This window comes from Ascaphus truei, chromosome 14 (assembly GCF_040206685.1).
Source record: "Ascaphus truei isolate aAscTru1 chromosome 14, aAscTru1.hap1, whole genome shotgun sequence".
In the NCBI taxonomy this organism is placed as follows: Eukaryota; Metazoa; Chordata; class Amphibia; order Anura; family Ascaphidae; genus Ascaphus; species Ascaphus truei.
In genome coordinates this window covers 5,813,497-5,832,955 of record NC_134496.1, presented here as the reverse complement: position 1 = coordinate 5,832,955, position 19,459 = coordinate 5,813,497, and the positions used below count along the sequence as shown (strand labels likewise).

At 48.8% G+C, this 19,459-nt stretch overlaps 1 protein-coding gene across 1 annotated transcript in view; it reads left to right on the top strand.

Annotated features, from left to right (window-relative positions):
- The window catches only part of NGEF (neuronal guanine nucleotide exchange factor), a 64,851-nt gene that overhangs the window by 44,438 nt on the left and 954 nt on the right, over nucleotides 1-19,459 (top strand). The window contains exons 6-11 of the mRNA XM_075569596.1: nucleotides 1,309-1,383; nucleotides 1,461-1,550; nucleotides 2,324-2,487; nucleotides 2,882-3,037; nucleotides 5,708-5,787; nucleotides 15,264-15,368. Of these exons, the coding sequence (XP_075425711.1) occupies nucleotides 1,309-1,383; nucleotides 1,461-1,550; nucleotides 2,324-2,487; nucleotides 2,882-3,037; nucleotides 5,708-5,787; nucleotides 15,264-15,368 (670 nt within the window). The remainder of the gene's footprint in view (nucleotides 1-1,308; nucleotides 1,384-1,460; nucleotides 1,551-2,323; nucleotides 2,488-2,881; nucleotides 3,038-5,707; nucleotides 5,788-15,263; nucleotides 15,369-19,459) is intronic.

Sequence of the window (19,459 nt, the reverse complement as noted above, 5' to 3'; positions counted from 1 at the left end):
TCACCTGCTTTAGTCCCGTAAGGCTCTGCATTGGGTCCCCTTACCATCTATATCAAATACTTCTCCTGTAATAATCTCCTAGGCTGGGATCCGCTGGCTTTCTATTCATCTCTGTATAACCTACAACACGATCTTCCTTGGGCTCAACACCCTCTGCACCTCTATATATCTCAGCTTTGCCCTCTCGTGACACCCCGCTTGCTTTTTACATTCGACCATAGGGTGTCTCCTCTCTCACTTTCATAGCTCTGGGTGGTGGGTGGTGGTGGGGGTGGGTGGTGGTGGTAGAGATAGGTGTGGGTGCTGGTGTTGGTGGGGGTGGGTGGTGAGGATTGGTGATGGGTGGTGGTGGTGGTAATGGTTGGTGGGGGTGGGTGATGGGGGTGGTGATGGTGGTGGTGGGTGGTGGGTGGTGGGTGGTGAGGCTTCCTTGGGTTTACTGAAGGAGCAGGTTGGTTTCTTATTATCATACGGTGCCTGCACAGTTACAATGGTTTTCCTCACAGTCTTACAAACTTTACATGCTTAGATACCAGACCAACATTTTGGGGTCTATAAGGGGTATTCATGAAGCTCAAATACCGGGTATCAGCGTTCAATCGGCGTTAACTGCCATTCAAGCCAGTGCGAATTAACGCGGCTCAAGATCCATTATCTGAGTTTCGTTAATTCCCCCCGTCTGTCCGTCCGTCCGCCCCTATGTATCAAGGCAAAAGGGGAGAAATTCTGGGGCCAAAAACAACACAAGATATATCAAAGGAAGTGAAAGTCCCATTGATGGTCTGTAATTGGTGTTTAGTGCATTATCCATCTGCAGTGTAGGATTCACTTGAAAATGAGAGATTCACCTCAGTGTCTCTCTCCTGAAACAATATTGTAAATAAATGGTACTTTCTGATGAACAGGAAAGAAGATGAGTCATTAACCCATACGAGAAGGGCTCGCAACTCCAGGCCTCACGACCCCCCAACAGGTCAGGTTTTAAGGATATCCCTGCTTCAGCATAGGGGGCTCAATCAGTCCCAGCTTCAGCACAGGTGGCTCAATCAGTCCCTGCTTCAGCACAGGTGGCTCAGAGGCTCAGTCTGAGCCTCTGATTGAGCCACCTGTGCTGAAGCTCGGATATCCTGAAAACCTGACCTGTTGAGGGAGGGGGGATCTTGAGGACAGGAGTTGAGCCCCCCTTGCTATACGTGGTTAAACAGAAGCCCAAACTCGTATCTGCAGGGAGTTTGCGTTCTGAATATTGGTTGGTGTAAAGAGAAAAACATTAATAATGATTCACTGTATTTTTTATTCTCTCCAAAGAATATTCTAACTAAGGTAGAGGAAGGCTCAGAGAGAGAGACGTCCGCCCTACAAGCACACCGGGAACTGGAGAAGGTAGGGATCCATGCCTCTCTCTGTCCTTCCCTGTGTCTCGCAGGCGCCCGCTCACTTCTCTTTCATGTGCCTCTCAGCTGGTGCGAGCGTGTAACGACGGCGTGAGGAAGATGTGTCGCACGGAACAGCTCATCAGCATAGAGAAGACGCTTGAATTTAAGATTAAGGTGAGACACCATTCTCTCTGCCCCAGCCTGAATCTAATCTACTCCTGGTTCTAGCTACATCATTCAAGCAGCAATCCCTCTTACTCAACTTTTCTTGGGGTCTCCTGGATCTGAACTGCGCTAATCCTACCTCTGAGGACCCCCCAGTTTAGAGGGAGCCTTTAGTGCAAATTTTTCTGATCCCATTTGGGAAGTCAATATGGCTGCTATCCAAACCTCACTGCCATGGGTCTATAGCAGTGTTTCCCAACTCCAGTCCTCAGGGAACCCCAACAGGTCAGGTCTTAAGGATATCTCTGCTCCAGCATAGGTGGGTCAATCAGCGGCTCAGTCATTTTGACTGAGCCCCCTGTGCTGCAGCGGGGATATCCTTAAGACCTGACCTGTTGGGGTTCCCTGAGGACTGGAGTTGGGAAACACTGGTGTATAGGAAGCTGCAATGTCATCAGAGCAGCTTCTCAGCACCTTGGTTCCAATTCTGCAACAACAAAAATGGAGGGATTGCTGCTTTAATCTGTGTCTCTTTATTCCCATTAAAGTCTCTAATGCAACTTTTCTCTATGCCCTACTGAAGTTTTTAACTGGCCCTCTTTGTAAACCCACTTATGCCCCTGCCCCCAGTGTCCCCACTCTGCCCCCTGTCTGTGCTCTTTTGATCTCTCAATACTCCTACATTCTGCCAGCGACTCTGCCACGTTCCCCATCCCCTCTGCCAGTTACCCCATCACATTGCCCCCTGCCTTCTTCTGGAACCTCCTTCATTCTCTCTGCAGTCCGTGCCAATCATCTCTCACTCGCGTTGGCTGCTGAAGCAGGGCGAGCTGCAGCAGATGTCCGGCCCCCGCACCTCTCGCACTCTGCGCACAAAGAAACTCTTCCGCTCCGTGTACCTCTTCCTCTTCAATGACCTGCTTCTGCTGTGCAAGCGCCTTCCGGGGTGAGTGTGCAACGCAGGGCAGGAGTGTGAGACGGGGCGGGCTAAAGAGAGGGTGGGGCGTCAGTTTGCACTTCTTATGTGAGCGGGAAACATAACTTCTAAATTGAGGAATATGACGTCTTTCTTGAGGCCATATTTACTAAGCCGTATTCTGCCGCAAGACACCTTGTAAGGTGTCTTCTAGCACTGGCAGGTTCCCTTTTGGCAGAAGACCGCCTAATAAATATGGTCCCATAGGTGAGTATTGCTCACACAATATAATCTATTTGTGCATACAGTAAGTGTAGGGTGTGATTGTCGCTCTGGCTGTGCGCAGCGCGTTGTTACTGGTTGTTGTGATGGGTGGTATCTTTCATGGTTTGCTTGGTCTCTCACACCTATATTCCACTCTCAGAGACCGGTACCAGGTGTTTGACGTGGCAGCCCGTGGTCTCCTGCGTGTGGAGGAGCTGGAGGATCAGGGACTGACACTGGCCAACGTCTTTATCCTCAAGCTTCTGGAGAATGCACACGAGAGGGAGTTTACCTACATGCTGAAGGCCACGTCCCAGTGAGTACTGACCGCAGAGTATACTAGCCCACTTTTTGACCAATAACTATCTACCTCTTCAACAAGTGTGTGCTGACCTCTTGTATCACAGACACACAACCTCGGACATACTGTATCCAACCGTGTTCTGATCTTTGAGTCGCACAATACAATTGATACAAACTCATGACCTAACTTAACACACATGTGGGATGTTACCCATTACCATTCATGCTTAGTGACACACTTTCCCTCAAACAATGTAATTCCTGCTGGGGCTGTCCAGAGCAGTCCACGCTATTATTACGTGTGGTCAGGCTGATGGGGGTGGGAGGAGGAGATGGGGGTGGGAGGAGGTGGTGTTGAGGCTGATGGGGGTGGGAGGAGGTGGTGGTGGTGAGGCTGATGGGGGTGGGAGGAGGAGATGGGGGTGGGAGGAGGTGGTATTGAGGTTGATGGGGGTGGGAGGAGGTGGTGGTGAGGCTGATGGGGGTAGGATGAGCTGGTGAGGCTGATGGGGGTGGGAGGAGGTGGTATTGAGGCTGATGGGGATGGGAGGTGGTGGTGGGGAGGCTGATGGGGGTGGGAGGAGGAGGTGGTGGTGAGGCTGATGGGGGTGGGAGGAGGTGATGGTGAGGCTGATGGGGGTGGGAGGAGGAGGAGGTGGTGGTGAGGCTGATGGGGGTGGGAGGAGGAGGAGGAGGTGGTGGTGAGGCTGATGGGGGTGGGAGGAGGTGGTGGTAAGGCTGATGGGGGTGGGAGGAGGTGGTGGTAAGGCTGATGGGGGTGGGAGGAGGTGAGGGTGAGGTTGATGGGGGTGGGAGGAGGTGGTGGTGAGGCTGATGGGGGTGGGAGGAGGTGGTGGTGAGGCTGATGGGGGTGGGAGGAGGAGGAGGAGGTGGTGGTGAGGCTGTTGGGGGTGGGCGGAGGTGGTGGTGAGGCTGATGGGGGTGGGAGGAGGTGGTGGTGAGGTTTATGGGGGTGGGAGGAGGTGGTGGTGGTTGTGAGGCTGATGGGGGTGGGAGGAGATGGTGGTGAGAGGAGATGGTGGTGAGAGGAGATGGTGGTGAGGCTGATGGGGGTAGGAGGAGGTGGTGGTGAGGCTGATGGGGATGGGAGGAGGTGGTGGTGGTGAGGCTGATGGGGGTGGGAGGAGGTGGTGATGAGGCTGATGGGGTGGGAGGAGGTGGTAGTGGTGAGGCTGATGGGGGTGGGAGGAGGTGGTAGTGGTGAGGCTGATGGGGGTGGGAGGAGGTGGTGGTGAGGCTGATGGGGGTGGGAGGAGGTGGTGGTGAGGCTGATGGAGGTTGGAGGAGGTGGTGGTGAGGCTGATGGGGGTGGGATGAGGTGAGGGTGAGGCTGATGCGGGGTGGGAGGAGGTGAGGGTGAGGCTGATGGGGGGTGGGAGGAGGTGAGGGTGAGGCTGATGGGGGTGGGAGGAGGTGAGGGTGAGGCTGATGGGGTGGGAGGAGGTGGTGGTGAGGCTGATGGGGATGGGAGGAGGAGGAGGTGGTGGTGAGGCTGATGGGGGTGGGAGGTCGTGGTGGTGACGCTGATGGGGGTGGGAGGAGGTGGTGGTGGTGAGGCTGGGGTGGGAGGGGGTGGTGGTGGTGAGGCTGATGGGGTGGGAGGAGGTGGTGGTGGTGGTGAGGCTGATGGGGTGGGAGGAGGAGGTGGTGGTGAGGCTGATGGGGGTGGGAGGAGGGGGTGGTGGTGAGGCTGGTGGGGGTGTGAGGAGGTGGTGGTGGTGAGGCTGATGGGGTGGGAGGAGGAGGTGGTGGTGAGGCTGATGGGGGTGGGAGGAGGAGGTGGTGGTGAGGCTGATGGGGGTGGGAGGAGGAGGTGGTGGTGAGGCTGATGGGGGTGGGAGGAGGAGGTGGTGGGGAGGCTGATGGGGGTGGGAGGAGGTGGTGGTGGGGAGGCTGATGGGGGTGGGAGGAGGTGGTGGTGGTGAGGCTGATGGGGGTGGGAGGAGGTGGTAAGGCTGATGGGGGTGGGAGGAGGTGAGGGTGAGGCTGATGGGGGTGGGAGGAGGTGGTGGTGAGGCTGATGGGGGTGGGAGGAGATGGAGGTGGGATGAGGTGGTGAGGCTGATGGGGGTGGGAGGAGGTGGTGAGGCTGATGGGGGAGGGAGGAGGTGGTGGTGAGGCTGATGGGGGTGGGAGGAGGTGGTGTTGAGGCTGATGGGGTGGGAGGTGGTGGTGGTGAGGCTGATGGGGGTGGGAAGAGGAGGTGATGGTGAGGCTGATGGGGGTGGGAGGTGGTGGTGGTTGTGAGGCTGATGGGGGTTGGAGGAGGTGGTGGTGAGGCTGATGGGGGTGGGATGAGGTGAGGGTGAGGCTGATGGGGGGGTGGGAGGAGGTGAGGGTGAGGCTGATGGGGGTGGGAGGAGGTGAGGGTGTGGCTGATGGGGCGGGAGGAGGTGGTGGTGAGGCTGATGGGGGTGGGAGGTCGTGGTGGTGACGCTGATGGGGGTGGGAGGAGGGGGTGGTGGTGAGGCTGATGGGGTGGGAGGGGGTGGTGGTGGTGAGGCTGATGGGGTGGGAGGAGGTGGTGGTGGTGAGGCTGATGGGGTGGGAGGAGGTGGTGGTGGTTGTGAGGCTGATGGGGGTTGGAGGAGGTGGTGGTGAGGCTGATGAGGGTGGGAGGAGGTTGTGGTGGTTGTGTGTAATTCGTGAATCTCTCCCTTAGGAGTGAAATGAAACGCTGGATGACTTCCCTAGTCCCAAACAGAAGAACCAAGTTTGTCTCGGTCACCTCAAGGCTTCTGGGTAAGTGTTGCTACAGTGTGTTCCACATGAACACCCTACTTACACACATACAATGAAGAGTGTAGCAAAACTGACACGCGCTATTGACAAAGTTCTATTAGTATCACTGTTTGTTCTCCCTGGGACATTTCTAAAGAGAAAATGTCCAGTTGGGAAGAAATCTCAGCAAATCACTTTATGTTAATATTGAATTCCTGTATTTCCATATACTGAGGAGGTTATTCATAAAACTGTGATAGTGCTGGCAATGGGATCAAAGAAATGAGCAAAATAGTCAAATAGAAAATATGACAGCTGTTAAATAATGAAATATATTTATATATGGGAGTAGCAGCTCAGTGAGTAAAGACTCTGACTGGCACTGAGTTTGAAGCAGGGGAACCTGGGAGAAGTAGCGGCTCAGTGAGTACAGACACTGACTGGCACTGAGTGTGAAGCAGGGGATCCTGGGAGAAGAAGCAGCTCAGAGAGAAAGACACTGAGTGGCACTGAGTGTGAAGCAGGGGAACCTGGGAGAAGGAGCGGCTCAGTGAGTACAGACACTGACTGGCACTGAGTGTGAAGCAGGGGATCCTGGGAGAAGACTTAAGGAATGGAAATACCTGGGCGCTACCTAGGAATAGGGTAAGTATGGTATCAAAAAACCTTGATGGTAGACAAGGTTTTCCCTCTGGTTCTTGTCCTCCTGTGACTCTAACCCCAATGGAGGATCTACCCAGGATCCTTCAAATGGAAGCAAAAAGAAAGAAGGGGAAGGGGGAGCACTGGTGGAGTAATAAAGTCGAGTGATATCTGATTCAGGTGTGTAGAACACTGAAAAATGGATGGTGTGAAACTAAAATAATTTAAACACTCACACGGCCTTGTGCGAATGCTTGCGCATCAAGGTATCTTTTGCGTCCTTGGTTCTTTTTCTTGTGGATTCAGTCTCCACTTCTCGTCAGGGCCCTTTTTCTCTCGATCTGGTGTCCCTTGTCTTCTTTGTACCTCACCTTTTTCTTGCGTGTTGTATCACCTCACACGGCCAAGTGTGAGTCCCCACTTGGAAAGGTATCTTGTGTGGTCCGTCAGGAGTCCCTGGATAGGGGCTGTGCCAGCCTCTGGTGGTGATGGTTCTCTCCCAAAGGCAATGAAGAAATCTGTCAGCTCAGAATGTATGGGCTAAACTCTTTATTAATAGCAAGATTAAAACAACAAGCTCACCGCTTGCTCAACCAGTGAGCTGCGGTGTAAACAAGGGTTAAGAAGGCCAGTCTGTGGGGGATGTTTAGCGGGACTCGTGGGGCTGCAGTAGAAACTCTCGCCGCGTCCGGATGGAGCTCTGCACTTCCCGTGTCCTGCTCCCTATGGTGGCCGCAACAGTTCAAAAAGGTAGGGGGATATCGAGCAACGCGTTTCACCCTATGGGCTTCCTCAGGCTCCGTAGTTTGAATGGATAAGGCTCGTCGTACGTCCTTATATACTGCGGCTTGCCGGGTAAATCAATCCCCATCCATCCTCCTCCTACATACAGCTGGTCTGAATAAAAATTGGCTCCAATGATGTGTGTGTCCAAGTTTAATTGTAATCAACTAATATTGATGTGGGTGGAATAAAAGTCACGCCTATAATGACAACGGAAGCCTCCATAGCTAATGATGAGGACTGTGATTGGTGACATTTCATGTAAACTAGTCTAAAAACACAGATATTTCTAATATTCGAAAAACTGGAAGTTAAATCATTGAGTGTAGGAGTGGATAGTTCCTACAAATGCTCTGCCCGTGTTTATTAGTTGGAAAGATTGTTGATGGCAACGCTAATGGTTAACCTCATTTTTAACCTCATCCCTGCTGGGAGTTGAGGTCAATCTGCATATGTTATGTTAATTAGAAACAATATGTGTAGTGAATATTGTGAAAATATTTTCAAAAGTGGTTAGAAGTTTAAAACATATATATGGACTCTTAGATGGTGTTTGACAGTTCCAAACCTGTAAGGTAAATCAAAAAACACAATCAATATATTTAATGCCCTAAATTTGGCATAGATATGATGTGTTCAAGGCTATCTTGAAGCACAGGGGGGTGAAAGGGGGAGGGGGAGGGAAGGGGGGAGGGAAGGGGGGAGGGGGAAAGGAGAGGAAAGGGGAGGGGTGGGCAAAACGGTGGGGACATGGAAGTCTGCTAAAAACATGGCTGTGAGTGGGAAACACCTATGGCCAGAGAAGAGGATATGGGCAGCTCAGAAAAAGGCTCCTAGATCTATGTCTATATTGAGGCCCTTAGGAGCCAGGGTCTGAAGTCTATAAATCCAAAAAGTCTCTCGTTGTGCAAGTTTGTTGAGAAGATCTCCGCCCCTCCAATGTGCCTCTACTTTTTCTATTCCTTTATATAAAAGCCCCTCTGGGTTTCCTCCATGTGCCAGGCTAAAATGTCTAGAGACGCTGTGGGTCATCACCTGCCTTCGTATATTGCCCATGTGCTCCAAAACTCGGACTCTCAAGGCCCTAGAAGTCCGGCCCACGTATTGGAGACCACATGGGCACTCCAGCAGGTACACCACATAATCCGTCCGACAATTGATAAGGTTTTTAATGTTAAATTTTTCTTTCGTGATATTGGAAATAAAACTGGTTCTATCATCTTTCTTTGCCTGTTTGCAGGCCTTGCAGCTGAAGCAACTGAAAAATCCCAATGGTGGGGGTAACCAATGTTGTGTCTTATTCTTAGGTAGACTCTTAAATACACTGGGTGCCAGTTTTGCCTTTATGGTGGGCGCCCTTCTGAAAATGACCCTTGGGGTTGATGGAATATGATCCTTTAAGATAGGGTCTGTCTGCAAAATATGCCAGTGTTTTTTTATCACAGCTGTTATATTGCCCGAATCGGTACTAAAATCAGTGATAAATGATATGGGGAAGTTCGTATCCTTTTTTTTATCTCTAGATTTTAGAAGATGTTCCCTCGGAATTAAGTCCGTTCGTTGGAATGCTTCGTCAATCATTTTAGATTCATAGCCCCTTTCTAAAAATTTATCCTTTAAAATAATGGCCTGTTCTTGGTAAGTCTCCGGATCTGTGCAGTTCCTTTTTATTCTGCGCAGTTGTCCGTAAGGGATGTTTTTAAGCCATTTTGATTGATGGCAGCTAGTACTTAAAAGGTAGTTATTCGCATCGGTGGGTTTAAAAAACGTTTTTGTTTTTAATACATTGTTTTCCACAAAAATCGTAAGATCTAAAAAGTGTAGGGAAGTTTGACTATGTTCTGTAGTGAACTCTAGGTTCACTTGGTTGGTGTTAATGTAACTGATAAAAAGATCCAACTCTGGTTCGGTCCCCCTCCATATGAGCAGCACATCGTCAATATAACGATGCCAGGAGACAAGGCTCGCGCCAAACGGATGGTCGGACCAGATATAACTGTCTTCCCAATCCGCCATGAAGATGTTTGCAAAACTAGGCGCAAACCTTGTCCCCATTGCGGTGCCGCACAACTGGAGAAAGACATCACCGTTGAACCAAAATGAGTTATGGCGCAAAATAAAACCTATACTGTCTAAAATGAATTTCCGTTGTTCATCAGGTATAGTGGTGTCTTTTATTAACACACGCTCTATTGCTCTCTCTCCATCCGTATGTTTGATGCAGGTATAGAGCGATTTGACATCACACGTCACTAAAAAATAATTTTCCTGCCATTGGGTGTTATTTAAAATGTTTAAGACCTGTGTGGTGTCTTTTAAATATGACCTACTGCTTGTGGCGTATTTCTGAAGGAAGGTATCAACATATTCGGATAAATTTTGAGTCAGGGAGCCCATCCCTGATATGATCGGTCTCCCCGGGGGAGTCTCCAGGCATTTGTGTATCTTAGTTAAAAAATAGAACACAGGCAGAATGGGATGGTCTCGTTTTAAGTAACTCCATTCCTTCTGGTTCAAAATCCCCAGGGACTTCCCCCTCTCTAGTATGGAATCTAAAACTTTCTTATCCTTTAAGGTAGGGTCACTGTTTAATTTTTGATAGGTTCCTTCATCTCCTAATATACGGTCTGATTCTCTGAGGTAATATTCAGTATCCATCACCACCACGCCTCCCCCCTTGTCCGCTGGTTTGATGGTAATGGATCTATCTTCTTCTAATGCTTTCAGGGCCTCTTTTTCCTCCCTGTTGAGATTGTCCCGTTTGGTTTTTGGCAGTTTTGCAATTTTCTCTAGGTCTTCTATAACTAGCTGTGAATAGACCTCTAGGTGCTGTCCCTTGCTGTGGCTGGGATAAAATTTCGATTTATCTTTTAAACCTGAATGTATAAAATGGTCTTCCTGACTGGTGGCTTCTACTGTGCTGTGTGCTATGACTTGACTCCCTCCCATTATTTCTCTGGACTGTGCGTCTTTATTTAAAAAGAATCTTTTCACGGTTAGGTTCCTTAGAAATTTGTTAGCATCCAGGAACATGTTAAAACCACTGGACTTCTGACTCGGGGCGAAATTTAAGCCTCTCTCGATTAATCCAAGTTGGGTGCTAGTGAGTGTGGCCTTGCTTATATTGAATACGCCCCTTATTTCGTTTGTCTTTTTTGGGGGCCTCCTTCTTCCTCTTTTTCCTCTCTTTCTCTTTTTTTTGTGGTGATTCCCTTCTTTCTCTCTCTCTGTTAGTGGTTCGAATCGATTCTGAGTGGGTGCGGGGTGCGGGGGACTTTGCTCTAAAAAAGTCACCGCTGTATTTTGCTTGGGTCTATCCCAGACTGGACTTTTTATGGGCGAGCGGCTCACATGTCTCTGTCTCCCCCTTTCTCCGTCTCTATCCCTCGGTGTTTCTCTTCTATCCCTGGCATATCGATTTTCTCTTTCGTCTCTTCCATAGGTTTTTGGTCCTCTTTCCTCTCTTCCTCCCCTGTAATCTCTTCCATTAGTCGGCCGCATATCACGATCTCTCTGTCTCTCCCAATCTCTTGATCTTTCCCGGCTCTTAACCCTTGTTTACACCGCAGCTCACTGGTTGAGCGAGCGGTGAGCTTGTTGTTTTAATCTTGCTATTAATAAAGAGTTTAGCCCATACATTCTGAGCTGACAGATTTCTTCATTGCCTTTGGGAGAGAACCATCACCACCAGAGGCTGGCACAGCCCCTATCCAGGGACTCCTGACGGACCACACAAGATACCTTTCCAAGTGGGGACTCACACTTGGCCGTGTGAGGTGATACAACACGCAAGAAAAAGGTGAGGTACAAAGAAGACAAGGGACACCAGATCGAGAGAAAAAGGGCCCTGACGAGAAATGGAGACTGAATCCACAAGAAAAAGAACCAAGGACGCAAAAGATACCTTGATGCGCAAGCATTCGCACAAGGCCGTGTGTGTTTAAATTATTTTAGTTTCACACCATCCATTTTTCAGTGTTCTACACACCTGAATCAGATATCACTCGACTTTATTACTCCACCAGTGCTCCCCCTTCCCCTTCTTTCTTTTTGATCCTGGGAGAAGAAGCAGCTCAGAGAGAAAGACACTGAGTGGCACTGAGTGTGAAGCAGGGGATCCTGGGAGAAGGAGCGGCTCAGTGAGTACAGACACTGACTGGCACTGAGTGTGAAGCAGGGGAACCTGGGAGAAGGAGCGGCTCAGTGAGTAAAGACACTGACTGGCACTGAGTGTGAAGCAGGGGAACCTGGGAGAAGGAGCGGCTCAGTGAGTACAGACACTGACTGGCACTGAGTGTGAAGCAGGGGATCCTGGGAGAAGCGGCTCAGTGAGTACAGACACAGACTGGCACTGAGTGTGAAGCAGGGGAACCTGGGAGGAGCGGCTCAGTGAGTACAGACACTGAGTGGCACTGAGTGTGAAGCAGGGGATCCTGGGAGAAGGAGCGGCTCAGTGAGTAAAGACACTGACTGACACTGAGTGTGAAGCAGGGGAACCTGGGAGAAGGAGCGGCTCAGTGAGTAAAGACACTGACTGGCACTGAGTGTGAAGCAGGGGAACCTGGGAGAAGGAGCGGCTTAGTGAGTACAGACACAGACTGGCACTGAGTGTGAAGCAGGGGAACCTGGGAGAAGGAGCGGCTCAGTGAGTACAGACACTGAGTGGCACTGAGTGTGAAGCAGGGGATCCTGGGAGAAGGAGCGGCTCAGTGAGTACAGACACTGAGTGGCACTGAGTGTGAAGCAGGGGATCCTGGGAGAAGGAGCGGCTCAGTGAGTAAAGACACTGACTGGCACTGAGAGTTTGAAGCAGGGGATCCTGGTTCAATTCCTGGTGTCGGCTCCTTGTGACCTTGGGCAAGTCACTTTATCTCCCTGTGCCTCAGGCACCAAAAATATAGATTGTAAGCTCTACAGGGCAGGGACCTGTGCCTGCAAAATGTCTCTGTAAAGCGTTACGAAAACAAGCAGCGCTATACAAAAACATGCTATTATTATTATTTTTTCAATATAAGTGTCACATTGTAAAAAGATACAAAAATAATACAAAAAACCTTACCATCAGAGACCGCCCGGAGTCTGATAAAGTGATATTTTCTAGCCTGAAACATCGAGTCTCATGCACTACCCCAGTCCTCAAGGGCCACCAACAGGTCGGGTTTTCAGGATATTCCAGCTTCAGCACAGGTGGCTCAATCAGTGGCTTAGCCAACGACTGATTGCCACTGATTGAGCCACCTGTGCTGAAGCAGGGATATCATTACTGGAGTTGGCCGCCCTGCAGTTGGGTGTCCGCCTGCGATACATTTAGTTTGATGGTAAGTGTTACTGTATTTGTATCTTTATACTTGCACGTGTTGCCGGTCACATTGTATCGCATATATTTTGTATGATTATTCAGGACTATGTGACTGATCTTTTTACAACGTGACACTTACAGTATATTGAATATATTTCATCATTCTTTTGCACGTCGGTATTGGGGTCTTATTTTCTATTTGCCCATTTTGCTCATTTCTGTGACCATATATTTACCTTTGATGGTATTGAGAGATACTATCTGAGCAGAAGTATCTATTATAGCCATATTTATTTTATATATACTTAGTCCCACACACTACCAGGTATGGGTATATACTTAGTCCCCACACAGTACCAGGTATGGGTATATACTTAGTCCCCACACAGTACCAGGTATGGGTATATACTTAGTCCCCACACAGTACCAGGTATGGGTATATACTTAGTCCCCACACAGTACCAGGTATGGGTATATACTTAGTCCCCACACAGTACCAGGTATGGGTATATACTTAGTCCCCACACAGTACCAGGTATGGGTATATACTTAGTCCCACACAGTACCAGGTATGGGTATATACTTAGTCCCACACAGTACCAGGTATGGGTATATACTTAGTCCCACACAGTACCAGGTATGGGTATATACTTAGTCCCACACAGTACCAGGTATGGGTATATACTTAGTCCCCACACAGTACCAGGTATGGGTATATACTTAGTCCCCACACAGTACCAGGTATGGGTATATACTTAGTCCCACACAGTACCAGGTATGGGTATATACTTAGTCCCCACACAGTACCAGGTATGGGTATATACTTAGTCCCCACACAGTACCAGGTATGGGTATATACTTAGTCCCCACACAGTACCAGGTATGGGTATATACTTAGTCCCACACAGTACCAGGTATGGGTATATACTCAGTCCCCACACACAGTACCAGGTATGGGTATATACTTAGTCCCACACACTACCAGGTATGGGTATATACTTAGTCCCACACAGTACCAGGTATGGGTATATACTTAGTCCCCACACACTACCAGGTATGGGTATATACTTAGTCCCCACACACTACCAGGTATGGGTATATACTTAGTCCCCACACAGTACCAGGTATGGGTATATACTCAGTCCCCACACAGTACCAGGTATGGGTATATACTTAGTCCCACCCAGTACCAGGTATGGGTATATACTTAGTCCCCACACAGTACCAGGTATGGGTATATACTTAGTCCCCACACACTACCAGATATGGGTATATACTTAGTCCCACACAGTACCAGGTATGGGTATATACTTAGTCCCACACAGTACCAGGTATGGGTATATACTTAGTCCCCACACACTACCAGATATGGGTATATACTTAGTCCCACACAGTACCAGGTATGGGTATATACTTAGTCCCCACACAGTACCAGGTATGGGTATATACTTAGTCCCCACACAGTACCAGGTATGGGTATATACTTAGTCCCACACAGTACCAGCTATGGGTATATACTTAGTCCCCACACAGTACCAGGTATGGGTATATACTTAGTCCCCACACAGTACCAGGTATGGGTATATACTTAGTCCCACACAGTACCAGCTATGGGTATATACTTAGTCCCCACACAGTACCAGGTATGGGTATATACTTAGTCCCACACACTACCAGGTATTGGTATATACTTAGTCCCACACAGTACCAGGTATGGGTATATACTTAGTCCCACACAGTACCAGGTATGGGTATATACTTAGTCCCCACACAGTACCAGGTATGGGTATATACTTAGTCCCACACAGTACCAGGTATGGGTATATACTTAGTCCCACACAGTACCAGGTATGGGTATATGTATGTATGTACTTAGTCCCCACACAGTACCAGGTATGGGTATATACTTAGTCCCACACACTACCAGGTATGGGTATATACTTAGTCCCCACACAGTACCAGGTATGGGTATATACTTAGTCCCCACACAGTACCAGGTATGGGTATATACTTAGTCCCCACACAGTACCAGGTGTGGGTATATACATAGTCCCCACACAGTACCAGGTATGGGTATATACTTAGTCCCACACACTACCAGGTATGGGTATATACTTAGTCCCACACAGTACCAGCTATGGGTATATACTTAGTCCCCACACAGTACCAGGTATGGGTATATACTTAGTCCCCACACAGTACCAGGTATGGGTATATACTTAGTCCCACACAGTACCAGGTATGGGTATATACTTAGTCCCACACAGTACCAGGTATGGGTATATACTTAGTCCCACACAGTACCAGGTATGGGTATATACTTAGTCCCCACACAGTACCAGGTATGGGTATATACTTAGTCCCACACAGTACCAGGTATGGGTACTTCCGGACTTATTAATGTTCTCTTCACTTTTTTTGATCCTAAATGGGATTTTCTGTGCAATCGGGTCCTGATCTGCAATATTACACTTCAACAAATAACCCCCCCCTGTCTCCCGGGCTTTTTAAAATAAAAATGTAAATAAAATATAAAAACAGCTAGGAATAAATACATTATAAATAATGTTGGCAATCTGATTTAAAGGGCATCACTTTCAAAATACGTTTGCTGGGCCTGCAAACTATATATGTTCAGAGCCCACTGCACAAATAGATCTGATGTGTCCATACAGTAAGACCCCCCCGAGTAAGTGTCTACACACAATGTATCTACATCCCATTCATCTCCTTCAGAACTATCACCTTTTCACGTGAATGTTCTCTCTCTCAGACTGTCCTCAGGTGCAGTGTGTCCATCCCTACGTCTCACAGGAGCCCGATGAGCTGTCCCTAGACCTGGCGGAAATTCTCAATGTCCTGGATAAAACAGAAGATGGTATGTGTCCCACAGCAGTGCCAGACTCGGAGTCCTTAGGGGACAGTGATAGATTTACAGTCCCGAGCTATGTAATACTCAGGAGGTGGGAGAACATGAGACTCAGAGACTGAAGGAGGCGTATCACAGTAATAGGCTGAGGATACACAATGACAGATGATAGGAGGCGTCCAGAGGGAAATACGGCTGCAACTGCCGGTGGTAGACCTCTTGCCGTGAGAATTCTGCACTAAGGCCCACCCCACGCTGCGAGATTCCTGCAGCCAGACTAATGGCCCATCGGATTAACACAGCAGGGTCCCCCTACTGCGCTGCGAGTCCCATTCAAACGCAGGGACCCCCGCTGTGTTAATCCGATGGGCCATTACAGCCTGCTGTGGGCCATATCACGCGTTACTGCGAGATGGTCACAGATGTTCTTTGTCAGGCGTCTAGAACCGGCAGCTGCATCTGTAGTCGGAGACCCGGAGGCAAAAAGGACAAGGGACGGGGCAGAGGGGGCGTGTGCAAACTGAGAAACATAGGAACACCATCTCCGCTATCAAGAAACACACTGAGTGACTGGTTAGGGCAGGAGTGGCCAACTCCAGTCTTCAAGGGCCACCAACAGGACAGGGTTGAATGATATCCCCGCTTCAGCACTGGTGGCTCAGTCGATGAGCTACTGATTGTACCACCTGTGCTGAAGCAGGGATATCCTTCAAACCTGGCTTGCTGGTGTCCCTTGAAGACTGGAGTTGGCCATCCCTGGGTTAGGGCATCGTTTAAAGCCCTTTACTTTTTAATGTCTACTACATCCCCACAGTGGCAAATAAAAGCGCCCCAGTAATTCACAAGTATCTCCACTGTAGACTCATGCGTGTGTTACTGCATTCAGCGATTATAATGGCAAGAGAGTAGACGAGAGGAAAATCATTGATTGCTATATCCCTAATGAAGAGCAGAACGTAACACTCGCTCTCACCACTTCTCTGGCAACACCCATCGCAGTTACATGTCCGATATATAAAAGTGAATTTGCTCAGTCATGTTCTACTTGAAATCCTCTGGGGAATTGCAGAAATACGCCAGGTATGGGGAGAACCAAAGGGAGTCGCTGGAGTTCTGCCCGGACTGGTCTCTGGTGCTTCTTGCTGGCCATTTTATGGAACTTCTCCTTCGTTTCCCTTACTTCTTTGTACATGAAATGGGGGGTAATTGTGACCTTTTTTGTTTATCTGGAAATTAATACAATAGGGGAGGGGGGTGTTGTCTTTACCCTTATCTCACTCTGAGGGGCTCTGGTCTCCCAATGTCATTCAGCACAAAGGACATGGCAAGAATAACATCATTCTTACATAAGGAACTCGGTGAGGGGGGGGGGGAGGCTGGCCTTGGGGGGCTTACAAGAGGGACTCAGAGAGATAAGAGGGGCATACATGGTCTGGGATACAGAATGTGACAAGGGCGATCATAGAGTGACATAAAGGGACACCGTAAGTCAGTGTCACAAAGAGAGAGAACGAAGTTTCCCTTCATCAATTACCCAATTACGATGTTTTACTAAATATAATCTTGATTCTTTGTATAGAATATTTTTGGAAGCCCAGCCCCCAAATCTGTCATCTTACTTTCTGCAATAAACACAGAATTGAGGTCTCATGGGCAAACCAATTGCTTTTTGGAGTTTTGAGCAATGGGGAACCACTGCATTAGGAAGCCCGCTGGGGTCAAACCCGGCATATTCCTCTTATTTGGACAATCTGCCTCGTAAAGACCGCGAGAGGGGGTGATGATTATTGAAACTGTAAAAATTAAGGGATGGCTGGTTAACATGCAGCGGGGTCTGCAGCACAGAGTGTTGCACCGTTTCAGGTAAAAATGCAGCGTGTATGTAACAAATGTCACGGTTATATCTTCAATTCTACCTACTGTCCTGTATTACCCCCCCCTACGCCCCCAAACCTAAGCTAAATTCTACATAGAGATTTTAAAATAAAGCCACGGGCATGAGAACAGTCTTAGATGTAGAAATGGTGACATGAGCCGTGTTCCCCCTTTCAAAGGCGTAATTATTGGCAGTGATATGTTTAGGGGTCCCCAACCATGTGGTTGATGTCTCTTCTACACAAAGCTGATACCTACACGTAAACAGAAACTTGGGGGTGGGTGGGGTAATGTCCTCTGGCTGCTCCCCTCTGTGTAATGTCACGGGGTCTCCAGCAAGTGATTGTACAGCCTATTTGTATTTCAGGACAGGGGGAGAGAAAGAAACACTTGTTTGACCAGTGACCCCTTAAGAAATGCAATTTGTTCATTCATTTCCCGACAAATGAAAGCAGGCAAATCTTTGCTATTAGCACGATTAGATGTCTTTAGGGAAGCCAATTAGGCCACTTTAATCGGGACCTTTCAAATGAACTTGTTTAGCTCCTGGAACCAGGATGATAAGACGTAAGCACGAGAAGGGTGAAAACCCCCCCCCCCCCCCGTGCGGGCACTACGGGCTGGAGCTTGGGGAATGATCACAGATGCTGATATCATAGACGGACAGCTCTGTATACCAACGTCTTCTTCAAGCGCCAATTACTGAAATGGCTTTCTAATGGAAAGTACTGATTTTCATCAGCGAGGCTCCATTGAAGCCTAAGACACTGGTGCTAAAAATCAGTTAGACAGTCGGACGGGCAGGTTAAAACGTTACAAAATAGGGAGCATGTTACCATTTTAATGCAGGTTTGATATTTGATGTGAAAGTGTTACCTTGGGAAACAGGTCAGACAGGGAGACAGAGTCCTGATGTGACACCCTGTTCTATACACAGTTTAGATTGTATATTTTCTTTTATGAAATGGTTAGATCAGAATCTGTTTTATATAGAGGTGAAATGCTGCAGTGTTGCCCTTTATTTAACACTTTGGCTGCTAGGGGGGCCCATTGCCCGACCCCTCTGGCAGCAAAAGGGTTAAGATATAACTGAGCGTTATTTTCTTTAATGCCATTTTTATTTGCGTTTACCTTGGCCGCACAGCGCTGCCCTTCCTGTAAAATTGTTGGGGCGTTTCCAAATTGACGAGAACATGAGCTTGTGAGGGCTGCCGCGGTCCTGCCATGGAGGGACCATGAGAAGTTACACTAACAGAATTCATTCCCTTTTCCAGGGTAAAGGAATTCATTTGAGGACCTCCCATTTTATAGCCAAAAAAATAAACTCCACAAGGATGGCTGTGTTTAACCCAAGCCTAAAAGATCTTTAAAGAAACATGAAACGCGCGTCTCTCAGCCTAAAGGAGCACTGCATGCATTATTATTTGCATGTTTGAAGCCGGGGGGTCTCCGGAGCTGAGCCCCATTCATTTCAGCTCCAGGGACCCCCTGATTCCTGAGATAGACCTCCAAAGGGGGTGCCGGGTATAAATAAAATCTCGGCAAAGTTTAAAGCTCCCGCGTCACGCGGGCCAATAGGAAGCTGAACCTGATGACATCACGGCTTCCTATTGGCCCGCGGGAACTTTGAACAGTGGCCATTACATGATCCCTGCTAGCCAAGCGGCTACCAGCCCCCCCTACGGAAGTATCTCGGGAAGCAGGGGGTCCCCTGAGCTGAAATGAACGGGTTCAGCCCCGGAGACCCCCGGCTTCAATCCTAGAGTGAAAATATATATATAAATTTGTACACAAAAAAAAAATCACTCTTAGATCAGCGGTGCGCAAACTGGGGGGCGCGAGACTGTCTGCGGGGGGCGCGGGGTTTACAGAGGCCCTGCGCGCTTCCCGAAGGCGCTTAAAATAAGTGCCGGGGAAGTGGCGAAGGTCTCTGTAAACCTCATTTACCTTTGCTCTGGTGGCTTCTTACACGCGTCGCCATGGCAACGCGGCGGCATGTCATGCCACCGAAGCAAAGGTAAGAGGGGGGGGAGGGGAGCAGAGAGGGGGGAACTGCCGGCAGGGGGACGCAGGGAAAAAAGTTTGCGCTCCCCTGGCTTACATTGTCTCTTTAAAGCTGCAGTCCAACCAATATCCTACATGTGTGTTTTTAAATAAATCCGCTCTGTACTATGAGAAAAAAAAAAACTTAACTCTGAATGACGTTTTTAATGTATTATAATGTA